Source organism: Sapajus apella, unplaced genomic scaffold (assembly GCF_009761245.1).
Source record: "Sapajus apella isolate SASKATOON/1434 unplaced genomic scaffold, GSC_monkey_1.0 scaffold29, whole genome shotgun sequence".
Taxonomy (NCBI): domain Eukaryota; kingdom Metazoa; phylum Chordata; class Mammalia; order Primates; family Cebidae; genus Sapajus; species Sapajus apella.
Window position 1 is genome coordinate 23,024,271 of NW_022436969.1, and position 19,661 is coordinate 23,043,931.

The 19,661-nt window shown below is 42.4% G+C and overlaps 1 protein-coding gene across 4 annotated transcripts in view; it reads right to left on the minus strand.

Annotated features, from left to right (window-relative positions):
- Positions 1-19,661, minus strand: part of AFG3L2 (AFG3 like matrix AAA peptidase subunit 2) — a 47,614-nt gene that overhangs the window by 25,152 nt on the left and 2,801 nt on the right. For 3 of the 4 annotated variants that reach the window (XR_004273482.1, XM_032293419.1, XM_032293421.1), the window contains exons 2-9: positions 15,455-15,554; positions 14,708-14,785; positions 11,193-11,296; positions 10,901-11,053; positions 7,305-7,379; positions 3,357-3,481; positions 2,457-2,730; positions 422-559 (exon numbers count right to left, since the gene is read on the minus strand). Coding sequence is in view for 3 of the 4 variants with exons in the window: in XM_032293419.1 (XP_032149310.1) it covers positions 422-559; positions 2,457-2,730; positions 3,357-3,481; positions 7,305-7,379; positions 10,901-11,053; positions 11,193-11,296; positions 14,708-14,785; positions 15,455-15,554 (1,047 nt within the window). In the remaining variant the exon portion in view is untranslated. The remainder of the gene's footprint in view (positions 1-421; positions 560-2,456; positions 2,731-3,356; positions 3,482-7,304; positions 7,380-10,900; positions 11,054-11,192; positions 11,297-14,707; positions 14,786-15,454; positions 15,555-19,661) is intronic. The other variant, XM_032293420.1, reaches the window with a different exon arrangement.

The window sequence follows — 19,661 nt, forward strand, 5'->3', positions numbered from 1 at the left end:
GTCTCCAAAACAGCTGCAATTATAGGCATGTGACCACGCCTGGCTAATTTTTGTATTTTTAATAGAGACAGGGTTTTACCATGTTGGCCAGGCCGTTCTTAAACTCTTGACTTCAAGCATTCCACCCACCTCAGCCTCCCAAAGTGCTGGGATTACAGGCATGAGCCTCGGCACCTGGCCGTCAATTCTTGAAATTGGTCTAATATAGGTAGCAAACTGTAGTCCTAGCTGGTTCAAGGAAAGGTGGAGTGGAAGTCACAGGCTTTGCTGGAGGATTAGACCGGAGAGGAGCTCAGGCCAGAGATTGTTGAGAGATCACTCTAGCACTCCAGGGGGCAGCGCCATCTCCAGCAAGTCCTCCCATCTGTGGGGAACTGGTGGGTGTAAGGAAGCTGTACCATCAGAACAGAATGAGACTCACTCTAGCTGGGCCCACACCAACAAACATCTCCAAAAACTCGGATCCACTAACGGTGATGAAGGGGACATTGGCTTCTCCAGCTGTTGCCTTAGCTAGCAGTGTCTTCCCAGTGCCTGGAGGACCAGTGAGAATGGCACCCTTCAGATACAAAAAAAGAAATTACATTTAATGAGAATTTCAGAAAAGTAAATTGTGTATCCACAAATAATTCCAAGGTAACTCTGTCTCTAAATCTTATTGATATATATTAAATATTACTCAAACATATGAGCTATGGTAGAACATTTTTGTATTAGTAAGAATAAAAAAAGATTATAAAAATAATTGTTTCAAAAAATTTGGTAAGAATGTGAAATTTAAAATATTTCCTTTTTTTCCTAGTGCTGTTTTTCAGATCTTTAGTCTAATAGTATGTAAAGGGTGACTTAGTCTAGGAATGTACTAATAAATCTACTAAGGTTTACTTAAAGAATTTAAGAAGACACAAACACCACACTCCTGATTCATATAATTCTTTACTCTTTACAAGTAAAATTGGCTTTTGAGCTTGAATAATTAATAAACCCAATTACTGACTTCTACTTTCATGTACAAATCAATACATTTTTAGCATGGTGGAATGTGCAACTTAAAACCTAACTGTGAATTTGTTTTTATTTCTACTAACTACCCACAAACAGCATCGTCTCTTATTTACAAACTGACATACTATCATGCTACCATATCCAAATACTGTGTGTGAAGAGGTGGATAATATGATCACATGATATTTTTTCTAGGCTTTGTAAAAAAAGTTAAGATATTTTTAAAATTTTGCTTATTTTCTTCTTTAAAAGTTTCACAAATGAAGTAGAAATCTAATGACCAATGATGCACTTAACTACAAAGAACGAACGTGTTTGCTCAAACAACATACAACTTTTTTTTTTTTTTTTTTTTAAGACCAAGTTTTGCTCTTGTTGCCCAGGATGGAGTGCAATGGTGAGATCTCAGCTCACTGCAACCTCTGCCTCTCAGGTTCAAGAGATTCTCCTGCCTCAGCCTCCTGAGTACCTGGGATTACAGGTGCACACCACCATGCCTGACTAACTTTTTTGTATTTTTAGAAGAGACGGGGTTTCACCATGTTGGCCAGGCTGGTCTCGAACTCCTGACCTCAGATGATCCACCCACCTCGGCCTCCCAAAGTGCTAGGATTACAGACATGAGCCACCACGCCCAGTCCTGCACAACTGTTATATTATGTGGTAGAGACACCTAGATGTGATGCAAATGGGTAATAAGTAACAGTAAGTTATAAATTCATAAAATATGACTTTTTATCCATAGAAGCAGTACATAAAAATCAAGGAAATAATGATTCTCTTTCCAAAGGAATCCTTTAACATAAACTTTATTAATGGACCAAAGGATTCCTTTAAAAAAGTCAACTTTATTAATGGACTTTAAAAAGAATTATACCTTTTTATTCATTTACTTAATAGAAGATCCATTTAACAAATATGAAGTTACTGTTCCATTGAAGCCCTGTAGGGCACAGCCCATCACTAGCACAGCGGGCACGAGTTTATTTGCTGGAAGGGGGAAGGTGATAGTGAGTACTGTCTCCTCCCGGCTAGATCCTGTGCCGTGAACTTCAGTGCTAGCACATGTGTCCTATCCACACACATCCCTTGAAGGGACACTGGGTGACAGCAGAGTGTGACATGCTCAGAGAGCTACAGCAGGCCTACGGTTGCTGAGAGATGGGGCATCTAAATCAGACTGGAGGGAGAGGGAAGGCAAATCAAGGAAGTCTTCAAGAGGAGGTAACTCAGATATTTTCAGGAATATACACACTATATACAAGAAAACACATTCACATAAAACAATTGACCCAAAACAAACCATGTTACGCAGAGGCTAGCCTAGTAAGGTGAGAAAGAGAAAAGACAGAAAAATAGCTATCTATCGTAAGTAATCAAACTTCATAAAATTATAACTTCAGAGATCAAGAAACCCGTCAAAAAGTTAATCTTATAAAAGCTCATTTTACCTTTGGGATTTTTGCTCCTAGGTCTTGATACTGCTTTGGGTTTTTCAAGAAATTCACAAATTCCATGATCTCTAGCTTGGCCTCCTCACAGCCAGCCACATCTTTGAACTTCACATCAATCTCATCCTTTAAGACCTTGGCAGTGGTTTCTCCGACACTGAAGAGTCCACCCATCCCTCGGCCTGTCCGGCCAATGCCAGCAGGCCCTCTTCTGATGGTGTAGAGCAAGAAGGCGATGATAAGTACCGTGGGCAGCATGCTCAGCAGAAAAGAGCTGGGGACACAGGCGTAACACAGGTTAGTACTGGCTGCTCACATCCAGGTTTCGCATGTGGTGCAAGGTATCAATATAAATATATATATAGCTACATCAATTACACCTTCTGCACTTAATGAAAATAAGGGTTAACTGGCAAGTGTTCTTCAAAGGCAACAGAATTCCCAAATGAGCTCCATGGCAACCAACTCTTACAATAACGGAGCATCTGCCCAGAATTAAGTGGGGTTACTAACATGGCCTCATTAAAGACAACCCTCAAAGAAGTTCTGACAAGAGAAAATTACCTAAAAATCCTGGAAAACTCTGTGACATGTAAACATGATGGGAATGCCAGTCTTTGATACAAAGGGGTTCTTTATGCTAAAATCCTACTGAAGGTCAATGCATTGAATGTTAATATCCCAAACCACTGCTTAATCAAGATAAGTATAAATGCGTAGAAAATGAAGTCATGTGCGAAACTAATGAGTTATTAATAGTTTTTTTAAAACCTGGCCAAACTGAGAAAGGCCTGTGTGAGAATATAATGTGCAGCCCTGCATCCAGGGACAGAACACAGTGAACCACAGGCAGCACAGTAAACAGTCTCCAAAATGTTGTATTTTAAGACTACCCCTTACCCATCACTTTCAGCAATGTAGACAACAGGCACCCGGTTTTCTCCTTCTATGCCCAATTCCTGCTGTAAAGTTTCCAGATTCCGTTCAAAGGTGTCCACACTGCCAATATTAAACCAAATGTATTGCTATAAAAACAAAAAAGCAAATATCCTAAGAATGAAGTGAAGCCAAAAGGTTCAATTCACTAAAGGTTTCAACTTTTTAAGAATTTTTCAGAAATACTGAAATGTATAAATTAAAGAAAAAAATAATAAAAGACTGGTTTTAATAATGTGGTGATTAAATGTTACTCATTGAGAACACCTGGCAATTCTTGGCAAATAAGCATTTCTTTAGCAGCAATATCTCAGTGGTTCTAAAATTATAAACCGAAAAAATATAATGAAAAATCTATTTGAAAACGTAATCCTTTTTAAAATAAATATGCATTCTTGGCCAGGCACGGTGCCTCACACCTGTAATCCCAGCACTTTGGGAGGCCGAGGCAGGCGGATCACCAGAGGTCGGGAGTTCGAGACAAGCCTGACCAACATGAAGAAACCCTGCCTCTACTAAAAATACAAAATTAGCCAGGCGTGGTGGCACATGCCTGTAATCCCAGTTACTCAGGAGGTTGAGGCAGGAGAATCGCTTGAACCCAGGAGACAGAGGTTGCAGTGAGCTGAGGTTGCACAATGGCACTCTAGCCTGAGCAACAAGGGCAAAACTCCTTCAATCAATTAATCAATCAACCAACCAACCAACCAGCCAATAAATAAGCATTCTTTTCCTGTTCTTCCATTTTCTAGGTATTTTAGCTCCCTATTCCCAAACTGAAAACTACTGTGATACAGCGATAAGAGCTAACGTTTACTGGGTGTGTACTAAGTGCCAGGCATTGTTCTGAGCCCTTTAGCTGCGTTAGTTCACTCAATCCTGAGGCCCATCCCAAGAAGCAGGTGCCATTACTGGTAGTGATGTTCATCTGAACACCGCACCACCACTGTACAACTGGTACAGATGTGCCTTGCCATCTATGCCAGGCACTCCCTCTTTATTCCCTAGAGGTGTGGGGCTTCAGATGGCCCAGCCAAGGGGGCCAGGTCAAGGTTATTCTACCAACCAGCACATAATTATTTCTTATTGTACTTGTGTCCATTGACTATGAGCCCTGACTCTTCCTGTTTCCATTCTACAGATGAGAAAACTTGCTCATGGTCATACATGAAATAAGAGGCTAGATCTGAACCCAGAGAGTCTGGCTCCTGAACCACTGTCCTAACCACAATGTCACATTGCCTTTGCACAACCATGAGGACAATGACGACAATACCTCATATGTATGGAGTTTACTAGCAACAAGACTCCATTTCAAGCACTGTGCATGTATTAGCTCCATTTTATCGCATAAAAAAACTTTGTTTCTCCTTTAACTTGCAATAATCTTATTATTTTTTTTTTTTTAGTATTTTTAAAATCAAAATAGTATGTCTATAATATAAAACTCACTAGAGAGGCTGGGCACAGTGGCCAGTAATCCCAGCACTTTGGGAGGCCCAGGCGGCAGATCACCTGAGGTCAGGAGTCCGAGACTAGCCTGCCAACATGGTCTCAAACTGTCTCTACTAAAAATACAAAAAATTAGCTAGGCATGGTGGCACGTGCTTATAGGCCCAGCTACTTGAGAGGCTTGAACTCAGGAGGCAGAGGTTGTAGTGAGCCAAGATTGTGCCACTGCACTCCAGCCTGAGTGACAGCAAGACTCCATTTTCAAACAAAAAACAAAAAAATAAAACCCTCGTAATAGAGCAACATGTCATCCCATGTTCTTCCCACCAGTGTTACTGAGTGAGGAACATTACTCTAGTATTTCTCTCCACATATCTAAAATAAAAGATGAAGAGTAAGTTTTATATAACAACATAATAGTATTTGGTAAATTGTTCACTGACAAAGACATAAAATTCACAAAGATATAAAATTCACATGGTTTCAAAGGCCCAAAACCTGATTAACCACACAGGATGGAACATTCCCCAACTCAGCCCTTGCAATTACCTAGGCAATGGGCCAAATGCCTGGCTCCCATCACAGCAGTGTGAACCCAGGACCAGCAGCATGGTACCACCCAGGAGCATGTTGGAAATGCAGATTCTCAGAACACAATTTAGATAAGAACCTTTGTGGAGGTGGGGTCCCAGGACTCAAGTTTTAATAACTTTACAGATAATTCTTACGTACACTAAAATTTGAAAACCACCACTGACTGACCCTATCTCATTTAAGCGTTAAGACCTTCTTTACTGTCATAGAGAAGGTAAGCCATCTACAAGTCAAGAGTAGAACCGATGTGAGGCTAAAGCCTGTGTGTATGGAGCACTGCACATGATTAATACTGCTGCTACATTCACGGCAAGACACTGAAAATCTTATCTGTTCCTGAAAGCTCAAAACAAGAAGTCTTTAGTAAGCAGGTAATACACATTCTTCATAAAAATTCAGGATATGCACATATGGAAAGCAAAGGCATCCATAACCCCAACGCTCAGACACAAACAACATCAGCATTCCAGGCCTGTCCCTCAAGACTGTACAATGTCATTTTTACAATTTTGAAATACAGTTTTGAAAAGAAGTCAATATAAACCTTAACTGTAATATAAAAGAGACATACAAAGAAAGCACTTTATATACAATGGTATAAATTTCAACACATAAATGCTTGTGCATGTCAACACTAGAAAACAAGTTCCTGGCAATGTCAAAATCGCCCCTAGGGACAGCACTGCCCCCAGGGACAACTGCTCAGCACGGAAACAGACAAGGAACGAGGATTCTGTGTTAATCCAGTGCCTGGCATGGGCCGCTGGGTTTGTTCTCATTTTTTGCTACGTATAGACAATGTGTGAGAGGACATCGTTAGAGAGACATCTCACACACATCCCTACTCTCTCCCTAGGATTCCCTCCTAGAAGCAGAGGGATGGGTGTGTGCGTGTTTCCCAACCCTACTCACTCCCTAGGATTCCCTCCTAGAAGCAGAGGGATAGGTTTGTGCATGCTTCCCACACTGCTGAATACACGTTGCCTACTGGCCTCATGAGGGAGTGCCAACTTAATTCCCAGCACTAAAGTCTGAGGGTAAACGCATGGTTATTCATAGGCATTGCATCATTAGGTAGACAGAATGGGGGGAAATCAAGACATTTAAAATACCTTTCCTAAACGTGACTGCAACACCAGAGCCCTGTGACTTTACAGATACTCTGATATTTGCTGACATGCTATTAGACAGATATGGTCACCATCACTTCTAGTTGTCCTTAAATGTTGCCCTGTCGAGGTGGGATGGCTAGAAAATGGTTAAACACAATTATCCTCGGGGAGCCTGGCAGGTCCTGGGAGCCTCAGCTTCATCTCTCCCCCTCCCCTTCAGAATTCCCACAATGCATTCAGCTCACACTGTGGTCTCTGGAAGTATAGTCGAGACTGGTCAGAGAGGAAATACAAATTATTTTTAAAATAGAAAATCAAATGGAAATTAAAATAATATAGTATCACAAAAGGGTTGGGAGGTGGTGGGGGATGTTTTTAAACTAATTTGACAAGGCCTGTCTCAAAACATAGGCAACTGAGATTTTAATTTCTCTTCCTAATCAAACAACTGCTTTTCAGTCTTGAAAAGTCATAGACTATTCTGGAATACTGAAAACTGGGATTTCACTGTTTCCTAAAAGGAGTCAAAATAATTATCAGAAACAAAACAAAACACTGACCCAATCCCTCTGTCACTAACCCATAAACATGTCTGTTCCCACTGATGTTAGTGAAATCACCCCTGCCACATTGCCCAGTTCTGATATATCTGGTGCATGTAACTACCACAATGTGAGGCAGGTTTTTTCCTTTCAGCTTTAAATATGAAAAGTTAATTTACAACCAATTCATATCAATTAATAAAATGATTTACCCCATCAACAGGAGTTTTTCCTGGTATAAAGTTCACGCGAACAAAACGCTTGTTGACGACTTCCAGTCTGTCTACCTAGAATTTTAAAAACAAATTCAAACATAAATTGAGAGAAAATACTTGAGATACTCTTTTAAGCTCATTTAAAATACATATGATGTTTCAGCCATACAAGGAAAGAATAAAGAATCAGATAAGGATGCCCCCACGTTTCCACCTCTAACTTTGCTGAAGCTCCCAGGCACGGCCCCTCCCAAAGGGGGCCATGCTCTCACTTAGGGGCTGTGCGGCCCAAACCACATCCTTATACACATAGGTAACCCTACATGATATGCAAATTCCCTTTTGCCTGTTTTTAAACTTTAAAAATGGTCTTGTTGGTGGGCGTGGTGGCTCACACCTGTAATCCCAGCTCTTGGGAGGTAGAGGCAGGCAGATCACAAGGTCAAGAGATAGAGACCATTCTGGCCAACATGGTAAGACCCCGACTCTACTAAAAATACAAAAATTAGATGGGTGTGGTGGCGTGCACCTGTAATCTCAGCTACTCAGGAGGCTGAGGCAAGAGAATGCCTTGAACCTGAGAGTTGGAGGTTGCAGTGAGCAGATTACACTACTGCACTCCAGCCTGGCGACAGAGCAAGACTTCATCTCAAAAAAGTCTTGTTTTATATATAAGTATCCTTTTACAACTTTCTTTTTCCCTCCAATATTGCATACGTGAAGTTTACACAAGCTGACACTTCCATGCTGCAGGGTATGCCATGCTATGAGGACACCCAAGTTACCGATCCATCCTTCTATTAATAGACAGCTAGGCTGTTACATATTTCTCACAATGCTGTTATGAACATTCCCATAGCTACCTTCATGGGTACATCTTAAAAAATTTCTCCAGGATACATACCTGTAGACACACTAAGGCTGGGTTGCAGGGTATATGAATCTTCAGCTTTACTAGATATTGCCAAATTGCTCTCCAAAATGGTTCCCAAATTAACACTGTCATGAGCAAAATATTACTATTGCTCTATAGCACACAGACTATTGCTCTATAGGACATACCAACATTAGGTAGTTTAAGACTTTTTAATTTTTGTCACTCTATAAATATAAAATAGTTTAAGCTTATTTAATTGAATCTCTTAATTATATAGGATTTTTTTATTTTTATTTTTTAAGACAGGATCTCACTCTGTTACCCAGGCTGGAGTGCGGTGGTCTAATCATCGCTCACCGCAGCCTCAACCTCTCTGGGCCTAAGAGATCCTCCTATCTCTGCCTCCTTGAGACTACAGGTACAAGCCACCACAAGTGGCCAATTATTTTGTATTTCTTTGTAGAGATGAGGTCTCCCTGTGTTGCCAGGCTGGTCCTGAAATCCTACATTCAAGTGATCCTCCCACCTCAGCCTCCCAAAGTGCAGGAATTATAGGCATGAGCCACCATGGCTGGTCTACATAGGATTCTTAGTAACACTGTTAAACACCACATCCCAAGGACTATAACTGATTTAGGAGCATAGGCCCTCTGGGATGTGCTTATTTCCTGCTGCTTGCTTCGTCAGCAAATCTTGGAGGCAAGAATGAGAAACAGAAAGCAAGGGAGCCCCAGAGCAATCCCAGAGGGGCTGGAATCAGGAAGCAATTGTTCTTAAAAAGCAGTCTCTGTCAGAGAGGAATGACTGGCAGTGCTCTGCCCCACAGACACCTGCTGGGGAGACAGGAGACTGATGCCAAAGAGCCAGAGGGTCAGGAGGAGCTAGAGCTATGGAGAAGCCGCCTCGAGGACCTGCCATCCCATTCAGAAGGACAGCTGCAGCCCAGTCCACACACAATGACCACTGCTTCTGAGCAGCTTCTGAGTGGGAGTCCCTACTACATCTGAGAGTTACACCTATAAGATCCTCACTTTCAGCTGGGCACCGTGGCTTAGCCTGTAATTCCAACACTTTGGGAGGCCAAGACGGGAGGATCACAAGGTCAGGAATACGAGACCAGCCTGACCAATGTGGTGAAACCCTGTCTCTACAAAAAATACAAAAATTAGCCAGGGGTGATGGTGCACACCTGTAGTCCTGTCTACTCAGGAGGCTGAGACAGGAGAATTGCTTTAACCCTGGAGGCAGAGGTTGTAGTGAGTGGAGATCGTGTCATTGCATTCCAGCCTGGGCAACAGAGAGAGACTCCACTTTGGGAGGCCAAGGAAGGCAGATCACAAGGTCAGGAGATCGAGTCCAGGCTAACACAGTGAAACCCTGTCTCTACTAAAAATACAAAAAACTAGCCAGGCGTGGTGGCATGCACTTATAGACCCAGCTACTCAGGAAGCTGAGACAGGAGAATCGCTTGAATCCAGGAGGCGGAGGCGGAGGCTGCAGTGAGCCAACATCGTACCACTGCACTCCAGCCTGGCAACAGAGTGAGACTTAGTCTCAAAAAAAAAAAAAAAAAAAATCCTCACTTTCATGAGATAAACACGTTTCAAAAATGCAACTAGATAAGAAGACTCTGGGAAGATAACAGTATAAGGAAGCACCAGGAACCCATCTCCCTACCCACAGGACAAAGATACAGGCAGGATCTGTCTGATATAAGTATTTTTGGAACTCAAGTCCACTGAAGGTTTGCAACTTCCAAGGGAAACATAAACTGAAGTTAATCTGTCAACTTCAGCTCTTAGCACAGTAGCAGCTGCCCATCTGAGTAGATAACCATTTCTTATCTTTCTGTAAATGTTTAGAAATCATTTTAATTCTTTACACTACCTCAATATTAATACTGCCTTACTTTATCCATTTCATGGATGAAAACCCAAGTATTAAGAAGTTAAGGAGTTTCCCCAAGGCTACATAGCAGGCCTAATCCTTGTTCTCTGACTATCACTATACTGCATCAATTCTAAGACACACATTTTTCATATTTTAACATCAGAAATGGAGATCCATTTTACAACTGATGGCATGTCATAATTTCATCAGCATCTTATTAGATTTGTCTTAGTAACCATGTGTCTTACAATCAATAGCATCTTAAAGATGTTGAAACATAGCCTTACTTATTTCCCACTGGTTATGGCGAATACAGTTCCACATGGGCAAGCCCAGCAGGCAGTAACAAAGGCTGCTCTGCGGACAGAGCAACGGCAGGGACAATGTGCCTACCTGGCCCTCCCTTAGAGCCCCATCTGCTCTCAGTTGACACTCTCTCATTAGCTACCAAACCCACAAGTGACTAAACATAGTAAAGACCCACAAAGAGCCCAGAGAGGCTGGCACAGACAGCACAGAGAAGTAGTGGCTGAGGGCACGTGAGAAAAGGGCACAAGCAGAGGACTGCCAGGACCACGTCAGAAGCAACGCTTCCAAAACCTGGTTCTAGGAGGTAGTGAAATAAAAGGATTTGGGGGTAAATGTGGGGATACCAGGTAGAAACATGAGTCCCCTGGTTGCAGTAGTTCTCAGCATTAGAAAAATCCAAGTGAAAGTAACAACTTTACAACGGACAAGCCAGGTTTATCTGCTGTCACTTCTTTGGTTTCATCTGCTGGATTTCACCTTTGAACCACAACAGCCACCAATCCCATCAAATACTTACTACTCCTTTTGAAAGATAGTTATTGACAAAGTCCTTCCAAGTGATTTCTCTCCCGGATCTCTTGAACAAGAAGTAAAACATGACTCCACCCCAGAAAAGAGTAGTCCAGAGGAAGTACATCCTGAAATCCTTGTCATCCCATGGAAAGTCACCCTGGGCAGAGAGGGAGACAGCTTCTGTGAAGAATGAAAATTCCACAATACGATCTATCCCTCCAAAACTAATAATGCCTCCCAACCTTCTCTGTGCCACCATCATAACCTCAAAATTCACACACTGTATAGGATCAAACCTTCTGGAACCTGGACCACCAGTGAGAATCATCTTTCTTGCCACTTCGTTTTCCACCACCACCTCCTCCTCCAGAAGAGCGTGCGGTAGCAGCTGGCTTTGATTCTGTTCATAAACAAAGAGCACACACAGAAGCATGGCAAGGTTTTGGCTCTCTCAGCAATGTCTTCATCTATACTGTTTAATTAAAAGCCTTATTGCAGAATACACTGTGTCGGCTCATCAGTTACTACATGAAGCACTATGAGGAGGAATACAAATAAAGCTTACCAATCAGGGAGGCTCCCAAGGGCTATACTTGTATCATCTCATGCACAATAACCCAAGAAATTATAGGACTGTTATACCCATTCACAGAGGGAGAAAGTATAGCTTAAGTAACTTGGTGGATAATGTGTGGCAGTGTTAGGGGATAGTGAATAAGTGACAGAGTTGGGATGCAAATTCCTCAGTCCCCACTCAAAGTTTAAAAGTAGGTGCTAGCTCCCCTGCAGGCACCTGAGGATGGCTTTTCTTCTTATATTTATTGTCAAAGATTAATGTTTCATAAAGAAATGACTACAGAATGAAAAGAAAAAAAAAAAAAGTATGTGCTAGCCAGGCACGGTGGCTCATGCCTGTAATACCAGAACTCTGCAGGGGCCAAAGCAGGAGAATCCCTTGAGCCCAGGAGTTCAAGACCAGACTGGACAACAAAGCAAAACCCTGCCTCTACAAAAAAAAAAAATTCAAAATTAGCCAGGCACAATACGATATATGCTCTGTGAGACACAAATCCCACAGCATGCACCCATGGTCCCAACCACATAGGAGGCTGAGGCAGGAGGATCACTTGAGCCCTAGAGTTCGAGCCTACTGTGAGGTGTGATTGTACCACTGCACTTCAGCCTGGGCAACAGGAAGACCCTATCTCAAAAACAACAGCAACAACAAAACAAAAGTAAGTACTCCCTTTCCTACTTCCCCCAAAGTATACATTGTTCAGTTTCTTCTGCAGGAAAGCCCACGGTTTTGACAAATGGCTAAAAAAACACACCCACAAAAAACTAGTTGCAGGAATCTGAAATGAATCAGATGATGAACTGTGTCCCCCAAAATCCTTATGGGAAAGTCCTAGTCCTCAGATCCTCAGGACAAGGACTTAACTGGAAAAAGGTTTTTCACAGAGATAATCACATTGAGACAAGGTCATCAGTGAGCCCTAATCCAATATAACTACTGGTCGTATAGAAAGGGAAACTTGGACACAGACAGGCATAGAGGGAAGATGATATGAAGAAACAGGACAGACAACCATCTAAAAACCTGGAACAGACCATTCCCTCCCAGCCCACAAAAGGAACACAATCTGATGACACCCTGAGCTTGGATTTCTAGCCTCCAGAACCATAACATTAAATATTTGTTGATTAAGCCACCCAGTCTGTGATACTTTGTGACAGCAGCCCTAGCAAACTGATGTAGTCAATGATGCCAACATCTTCCTTTCTTTTGCCACTTCTCCATCTCTCAAAGACCAACAAATACACTTTTTTTTTTTTTTTTTTGAGACAGTCTCACTCTGTCACCAGGCTGGAGTGCAATGGCACAATCTCAGCTCACTGCAGCCTGTGCCTCTCGGGTTCAAGTGGCTTTTATGCCTCAGCCTCCCGAGTAGCTGGGATTACAGGCACGTGCCACCACGCTCGGCTAATTTTTGTATTTTCAGTAAAGATGGGGTTTCACCATGTTGCCCAGGCTGGTCTTAGACTCCTGACCTCAGGTGATGCACCCGCTTCAGCCTCCCAAAGTGCTGGGATTACAGGCATGAGCCACTGTACCCGGCCCGAATACACTTCTAATGTCTTCAGTGACCATGAAGCAACACCTCTAGTGTAACAACCTCCTGGCCATCCTCAGTGGCTACGTGACATGTGGCTTCACAACACATTCACACCTCTGTGCTGCACATGAGGAGCTTCTGCACCTCTGTCTTAAGTGGAGTCTGAGACAGGCGTGATGTGCACAAGCCTCAGCACCTGCAATGAGGCCCAGGACTGGGAAACAGGCAATAAGCACGCCACTAAAGCTGTGCAACATTCCACACCACTCAGGGAGAAAGGAATGTCCACAAAAAAGGCACCCAAGAGTTCCTATGGGTTATCATTACTTGTCCCCCACACCAAGACTCAAAGACTTCCTAGCAGGCACTGGGAGACCGTAGGCACTGCTCTAATCTAGAACCCCGGGGCTATCACCAGCCCACACCAGCGCTTTTCCTATCCTGTGTTCCCTGGCTCTCACTCCTTTGCATTCTTTGAGCATGTATCTGTCTCTCCAACTAGATGACAAGCACATTTAAAAACAAGGACTGAGGACAGGTGCAGTTGTCATGCCTGTAATCCCAGCACTTTGAGGCTAGTGGATCACAAGAGATCAGGAGTTCAAGACCAGCCAGGCCAACATATTGAAACCCGGTCTCTACTAAAATTATAAAAGTTAGTTAGGCTTGGTAGCACGTGCCTATAATCCTAGCTACTTGGGAGGCTGAGGCAGGAAAATCACTTGAACCCAGGAGGCAGAGGTTGCAGTGAGCCAAGATGGCACCACTGCACTCCAGCCTGTGCGACAGAGCGAGACTCCTTCTCAGGGGGGAAAAAAAAAAAAAAAAAAAAAAACCAATAACTAAATTATAGTTGTCCTTACATTTCCCTAAAAAGCAAGGATGCCAATTGAATACCGGCATGTGCAATACATGGTGCTAAATGCTATCATCCTCATGAAATGGGCACAGGAGACTTGGAGCTCACTCGGTCCCCCAGCCACCCAGCTCTAAGAAAGTCTCTCTGAATCCCTAAGGTGAGATAACGCTCTGAAGAGTAATTTTTAAAACACTGCCCTAAACACAATATGTCTCAAACAAATTGCATATATTAGATTTCTAAGACTGTTCTCAATTATGTGCCAGAATATACCAAATATGCTTAGTTTGACTAATCAATACCTCTAAGGTGGCCTTAAATTACCTCAGTTTGCAAAATGACAAGAAAATATCAACAGAAAATTAAGGTGAAATGAAACATAAGGTCTGTAGAATTTTATATATACTTGTAACCTACAGCTTCACAACTGACTTACTATAACTTTCTTTCTTTTTTTAATTTTTTTTTTTTTGAGACAGAGTCTCTCTGCTGCCCAGGCTGCAGTGCAGGGGTACTATCACATCACAGCTCACTGCCAGGCTCAGGTAATTCTCCCACCTCAGCCTCCCAAGTAGCTGGGACTATAGGTATATACCACCATGCCTAACTAATTTTTTGTATTTTTAGTAGGGATGGGGTTTCACCACATTGCCCAGGCTGGTCTTGACCTCCTGGACTCAAGCAATCCACCTGCCTTGGCCTCCCAAGGTGCTGGGATTACAGGAGTGAGACACCATTCCCAGCCTGATAACGCTTTTCTTTGTTCAGTGGAAACTATCACCATCATATACGAGGGGAAAACACAAAATTCAAATATAATCTTGTCAAAAGGTACCTTTTTTTTCTCCCATAACTTCTTTAGGTTCACTAGCTTTTTTTCCATTTTTTCCATTAGGAAAGTATTTTTCAAATCCTGTTAGAAAAGGAAAAAAAAAAATACACATCTTCAAACTAAAATTCACCAGGTTTTGGGTTCATTTTCTTTTCAAAGAAGCTGATGCATCATTAAAAAGCACAAGTTGGCCAGGCGTGGTGGCTCATGCCTGTAATCCCAGCACTTTGGGAGGCCGAGAAGAGCAGATCACCTGAGGTCAGGAGTTCAAGACCAGACTGCCCAACATGGCGAAACCCTGTCTCTACTAAAAATACAAAAAATTAGCTGGGCGTGAGTGGCAGGTGCCTGTAATCCCAGCTACTTGGGAGGCTGAGGCAGGAGAATTGCTTGAACCCAGGATGCAGCGGTTGCAGCGAGCCAAGATCACGCTACTGCACTCCAGCCTGGGCAACAAGAGCAAAACTCCATCTCAAAAAAAAAAAAAAAAAAAGCATAAGCTAAAAGCAGAACATTTCTTGTGGACAAGCACATCAAAGTCTAAATAATAGTTCACAACCCAAAGTGTTAAAGGAAAAAGTCTCCTTTTTGCATACCAATTTCATTATCTACAAATGTGTTACATTTGAAGATGACATATCTTCAATGCTGTAATCAGAGAGAAGGTAGAGGCAGGGGAACTGGTTACAGAAGGAGAGAGAAGACCCAACCTAAGAATGTAGAACACTACGGCCACACCTAAGCATTTACCTTTTGGCGGTCGAGAACAGAATCTTTGATAAGAAGCAATTACATCTGTCAAAAGAGAATTTCTGCTGTCCCTTGCTTGAGTTGTAGCATATCGATAAAGCTGCAACATCACATAAAAATAAAAGCATGGTTATATCAAGATAAAAAATTTAAAAGAGCTTCATTTCCTGGTCATAAAGTAGGTGAAAGGTCTCTATCTTCCACAGATGGCTACAAAGTAACACAGAATGACTCCCTTATTGGGGACTAAGGTTACCTAACACTAGGCCACTATTCCAGCAAAAGAACCAGGGGACATATATTATTGTCCAGAAAACAAGAATATTTCAAAATCAGACATAATGTAGAATTGCGGTCCAGTTATAATTATGTGACAATACATTCACTTTGACGATGTTTGTTTAATTTGTAGCACTCAAAAGAGAAACCCTGGCCAGGCGCAGTGCCTCTCGCCTGTAATCCCTGCACTTTGGGAGGCTTAGGCAGGTGGTTCACAAGGTCAGGAGATCAAGACCATCCCGGCCAACATAGTGAAACCAGGTCTCTACTAAAAATACAAAAATTAGCTGCGTGTGGTGGTGAATGCCTGTAGTCCCAGCTACTTGAGAGGCTGAGGCAGGAGAATCAATTGAACCAAGGAGTCGGAGGTTGCAGTGAGCTGAGATCGCACCACTGCACTTCAACCTGGCAACAGAGCATGACTCCAACTCAAAAAAAAAAAAAAAGGAAAAAAGGACAAACCCTGACATGGCAAATGTGTGCTTCATGCTGACTCATTTGCAGGATCCATTATACTACAAGGTATTTGCCTGAAGTTACAGACCAGTGCTGCCTTTAAACATAACACTAAGTGTATCTTAGTTCAATGATGTAAGTCAGGACCCATCATCACTGATAATCCTTATACCAGCAACATTTTCTAAAGATATCTGATATATTGTCATACTGGTGAAAATCATATTAACAGAAAGTCCCACTACAGATACATTTCTGCTTTATATAACATATGTTGCTAAAAAGTTGTTTGTAAATACAGTCTAGGTAAATCAAAGCATAATGTAAACAAACTAAAGAGGCTCTCTATTAAACTTAGTTGCACAATTAAGAGCAGTCAATGTCAAGAGGCTTTGAGAAGATATATTCCTATCAGGAGGTGAAAAGTTCAAGTAATCGTACCCTTTTGCAAACTGAAAATTTTCGCCACAAGGGGAGAGGAAGGTAAGTGGCTTTTAAATAGAGATGGGAATGTGTTTTGTTTGTTTGTTTTTGAGACAGGGTCTCACTCTGTCACCCACGTTGGAGTGCAGAGGCACAATCTCAGCTTACTGCAACCTCCACTCCCAGAGCCCAAGTGACTCCCCCACCCCAGTCTCCAGAGGAGCTGGGACTACAGGCATATACCACCATGCCTGGCTAATTTGTGTATTCAGATGGGAATGTTCAAAGTGAAGTGTATACAGATTGACATCCATCATCATTTCCCTCCTTTATGGTTAAAACATCACAAAATTGGCCAGGTGAGGTGGCTCACACTTGCCATCCCAGCACTTTGGGAGGCTGAGGCAGGAGGATCACCTGAGGTCAGGAGTTTGAGACTAGCCTGGGCAACACAGCCAGACCAGTTTCTATTTAAAAAAAAAATAAAACTATAATTATAAAAATTACAAAACCAAATAAAACCACCACACACTCACTATAATCAAAAAGACAGACAAGTGTGGGTGAGGATGTGGAGAAACTGGAGCCTTGTACACTGTGCTGGTGAGAATGTAAAATGGTGTAGGCACGTTGGAAAAGTTTGACAGATCCTCAAAATGGTCAATGTAGAGTTACCATATGACCCAGCAATGCCATCCCAACCAAGGAAGCTGAAAACACATATCCACACAAAAATATGCACACAAATGTTTACCACCTGATGAACAGATAAAATGTAGTATGCCCATACAAGAGAATACCAGTCACTCAAACAAAGGAATGAAGTACTGACACATGGATGAACCATGAAAACACTGTATTAATTGAAAGAAGCCAGACACAAAAGGTCACATATTATGATTCCATTTATATGAAATACCTAGAATAGGCAAATCCATAGAGAGATACATTAGTGGTTGCCTAGGGCAGGGGGAATGGTTATAGAGAAATGAGGAGTGATTGCTAATGTTCACAGGGCTTCTTTCTGGAGTGCTGAAAATGTTCTGGAATTAGGGACAGTGATGATGGCTGCACAACCATGTGAATATGTTAAAAACCAATGAACTGCACACTTAAGATGAAGAATGGTTTGTGAATAAAAATGTCAATAAAAAAAAAGAATGAGATGATTTAACTTCAAATAAATACATAATTCTACACAGCAAAACAGGACAGGAACACCAATACTGTTTTTGTCTCAGTGCAATACTGGCCTGGGAGACTTTGGAGCTTATGTTGTGTTACACCGTCCCAAACCACCAGAACACTTGGCCTATGAAATAAGCACTGGTAACAGGTAAGAAGGCAACATAAAAGAGTTTTTTCCAATGCCAAATCCATTATGGGTGTAGATTAAAATGAATTGTTACTCAAGTTAGACAAGTCAGCAAATCCAGGCCAGGTGCTCTCAAGCACTGGGGTGTCCAAAGGGGAATCAGAACCAGTTCCAACCCCTAAGAAGCACAGAAACAAAGCAGAGAAAGTCATGGGACAAATCAGTTACACTATGGCATAACAATGTCACAAAACAAAAGCTCTAAGTACAGGGAACAGGAGTGGCACAGAGGTAATATGAAGGGATCTTCCTATCACCACATCTTAGTCCTCTCTGTTCTGCTAAAACAGGGTACCTGAAGCTGGGTAATTTACAAAGGTTTATGTAGCGCACAGTTCTGCAAGCAGGGAAGTAGGAGAAACAGGGTGCTGGAGAAAGAAGGGTGCTGGGCTTACAGTGAGGGTCACATGCTAGGTCAAAACATGGCAGAAGGTGCTACATCAAAACATGGTGAGAGAAGGTCAATGGCAAAGCGGTCACATGCCATGAGGAAGTTCTACTTTATAACCACCTACGGTCCCTGGCACTAAGCCAGTCTCCCCACAGCTCACAGAACTCACGTACTACCTTTAGAATAGCACCAAGACACTCATGAGGGCTCCGCTCCCATGGCCCAAACACCCCCCACTGGGCCCCACCTCTCACTGCAGGATTGGGAACAAATTTCAACATGAGTTTTGGTGAGGCCAAACGCAAACCATATTCAAACCATAGTACCATATAAAGCAAGTCTTTATATCACCATAAAGTTTAGTATAGAACTGGGCACTGTATACACTCCATAAATATTGACTGAAAAGCCCTTTTCAGGCTCTATTTACAAACTGTGTTGACATGGAATATCCCTAGCAATAACTGTGACTGAATTTAACACTGGGGTTGTATTCCATAAAGAAATCATCAATGAAACTTTTTCTCCTCTGCATATCTAATCCAAGCTCTGCGTGTCTACCACTCAAGGACTAATGTGAGATACTAATTCACAAAATTTAAGTTGAGAGTGCCTCATTTTGGAGCATTAGCCTTTAGGTTTGACAACAAGAGGACTTTTCAGTTGCTTTATCATCAGTCTTATTCCTCTGGGCACACTTGAGAACTGATCTCTCAGTACATCAGAATCTCTTCCCCAAGAACCTCACCATGAATGCAGTACTTCTGTCTCTGTTAATGGTAGCAAGAACATAAAGGAAAACCTGTCCTATCAGACTTGCTCACAGACAGCACAGTAATGCCCAGGTGTCACCCAGGCAGATCTTCAGAGAGTACCAGAAAGTATCTATCAGGCCCCCCCATCAATCAGGTACAGCTGTGAGCACAGACGACTTTCTTATATATCTGAGTGAGATTCACAGGGACATAGTGTCACTCAAAAGGAAGACCTTTGGGTAATACTTCTAACATAAAACTGCAAGCTCACAATGCAGATCCCTACCTGGAACTGCACGTCTGAGTCTAATATCACTAGTGGCAAAAGAAAAGGGGTCGGGCTGGGTGGGATGACTCACGCCTGTAATCCCAGCACTATGGGAGGCTGAGGTGGGCGGATCACCTGAGGTCGGGAGAGAGACCAGCCTGACCAACATGGTGAAACCCTGTCTCTACTAAAAATACAAAATTTAGTCAGGCATAGTGGCAGGTGCCTATAATCCAAGTGACTCGGGAGGCTGAGGCAGG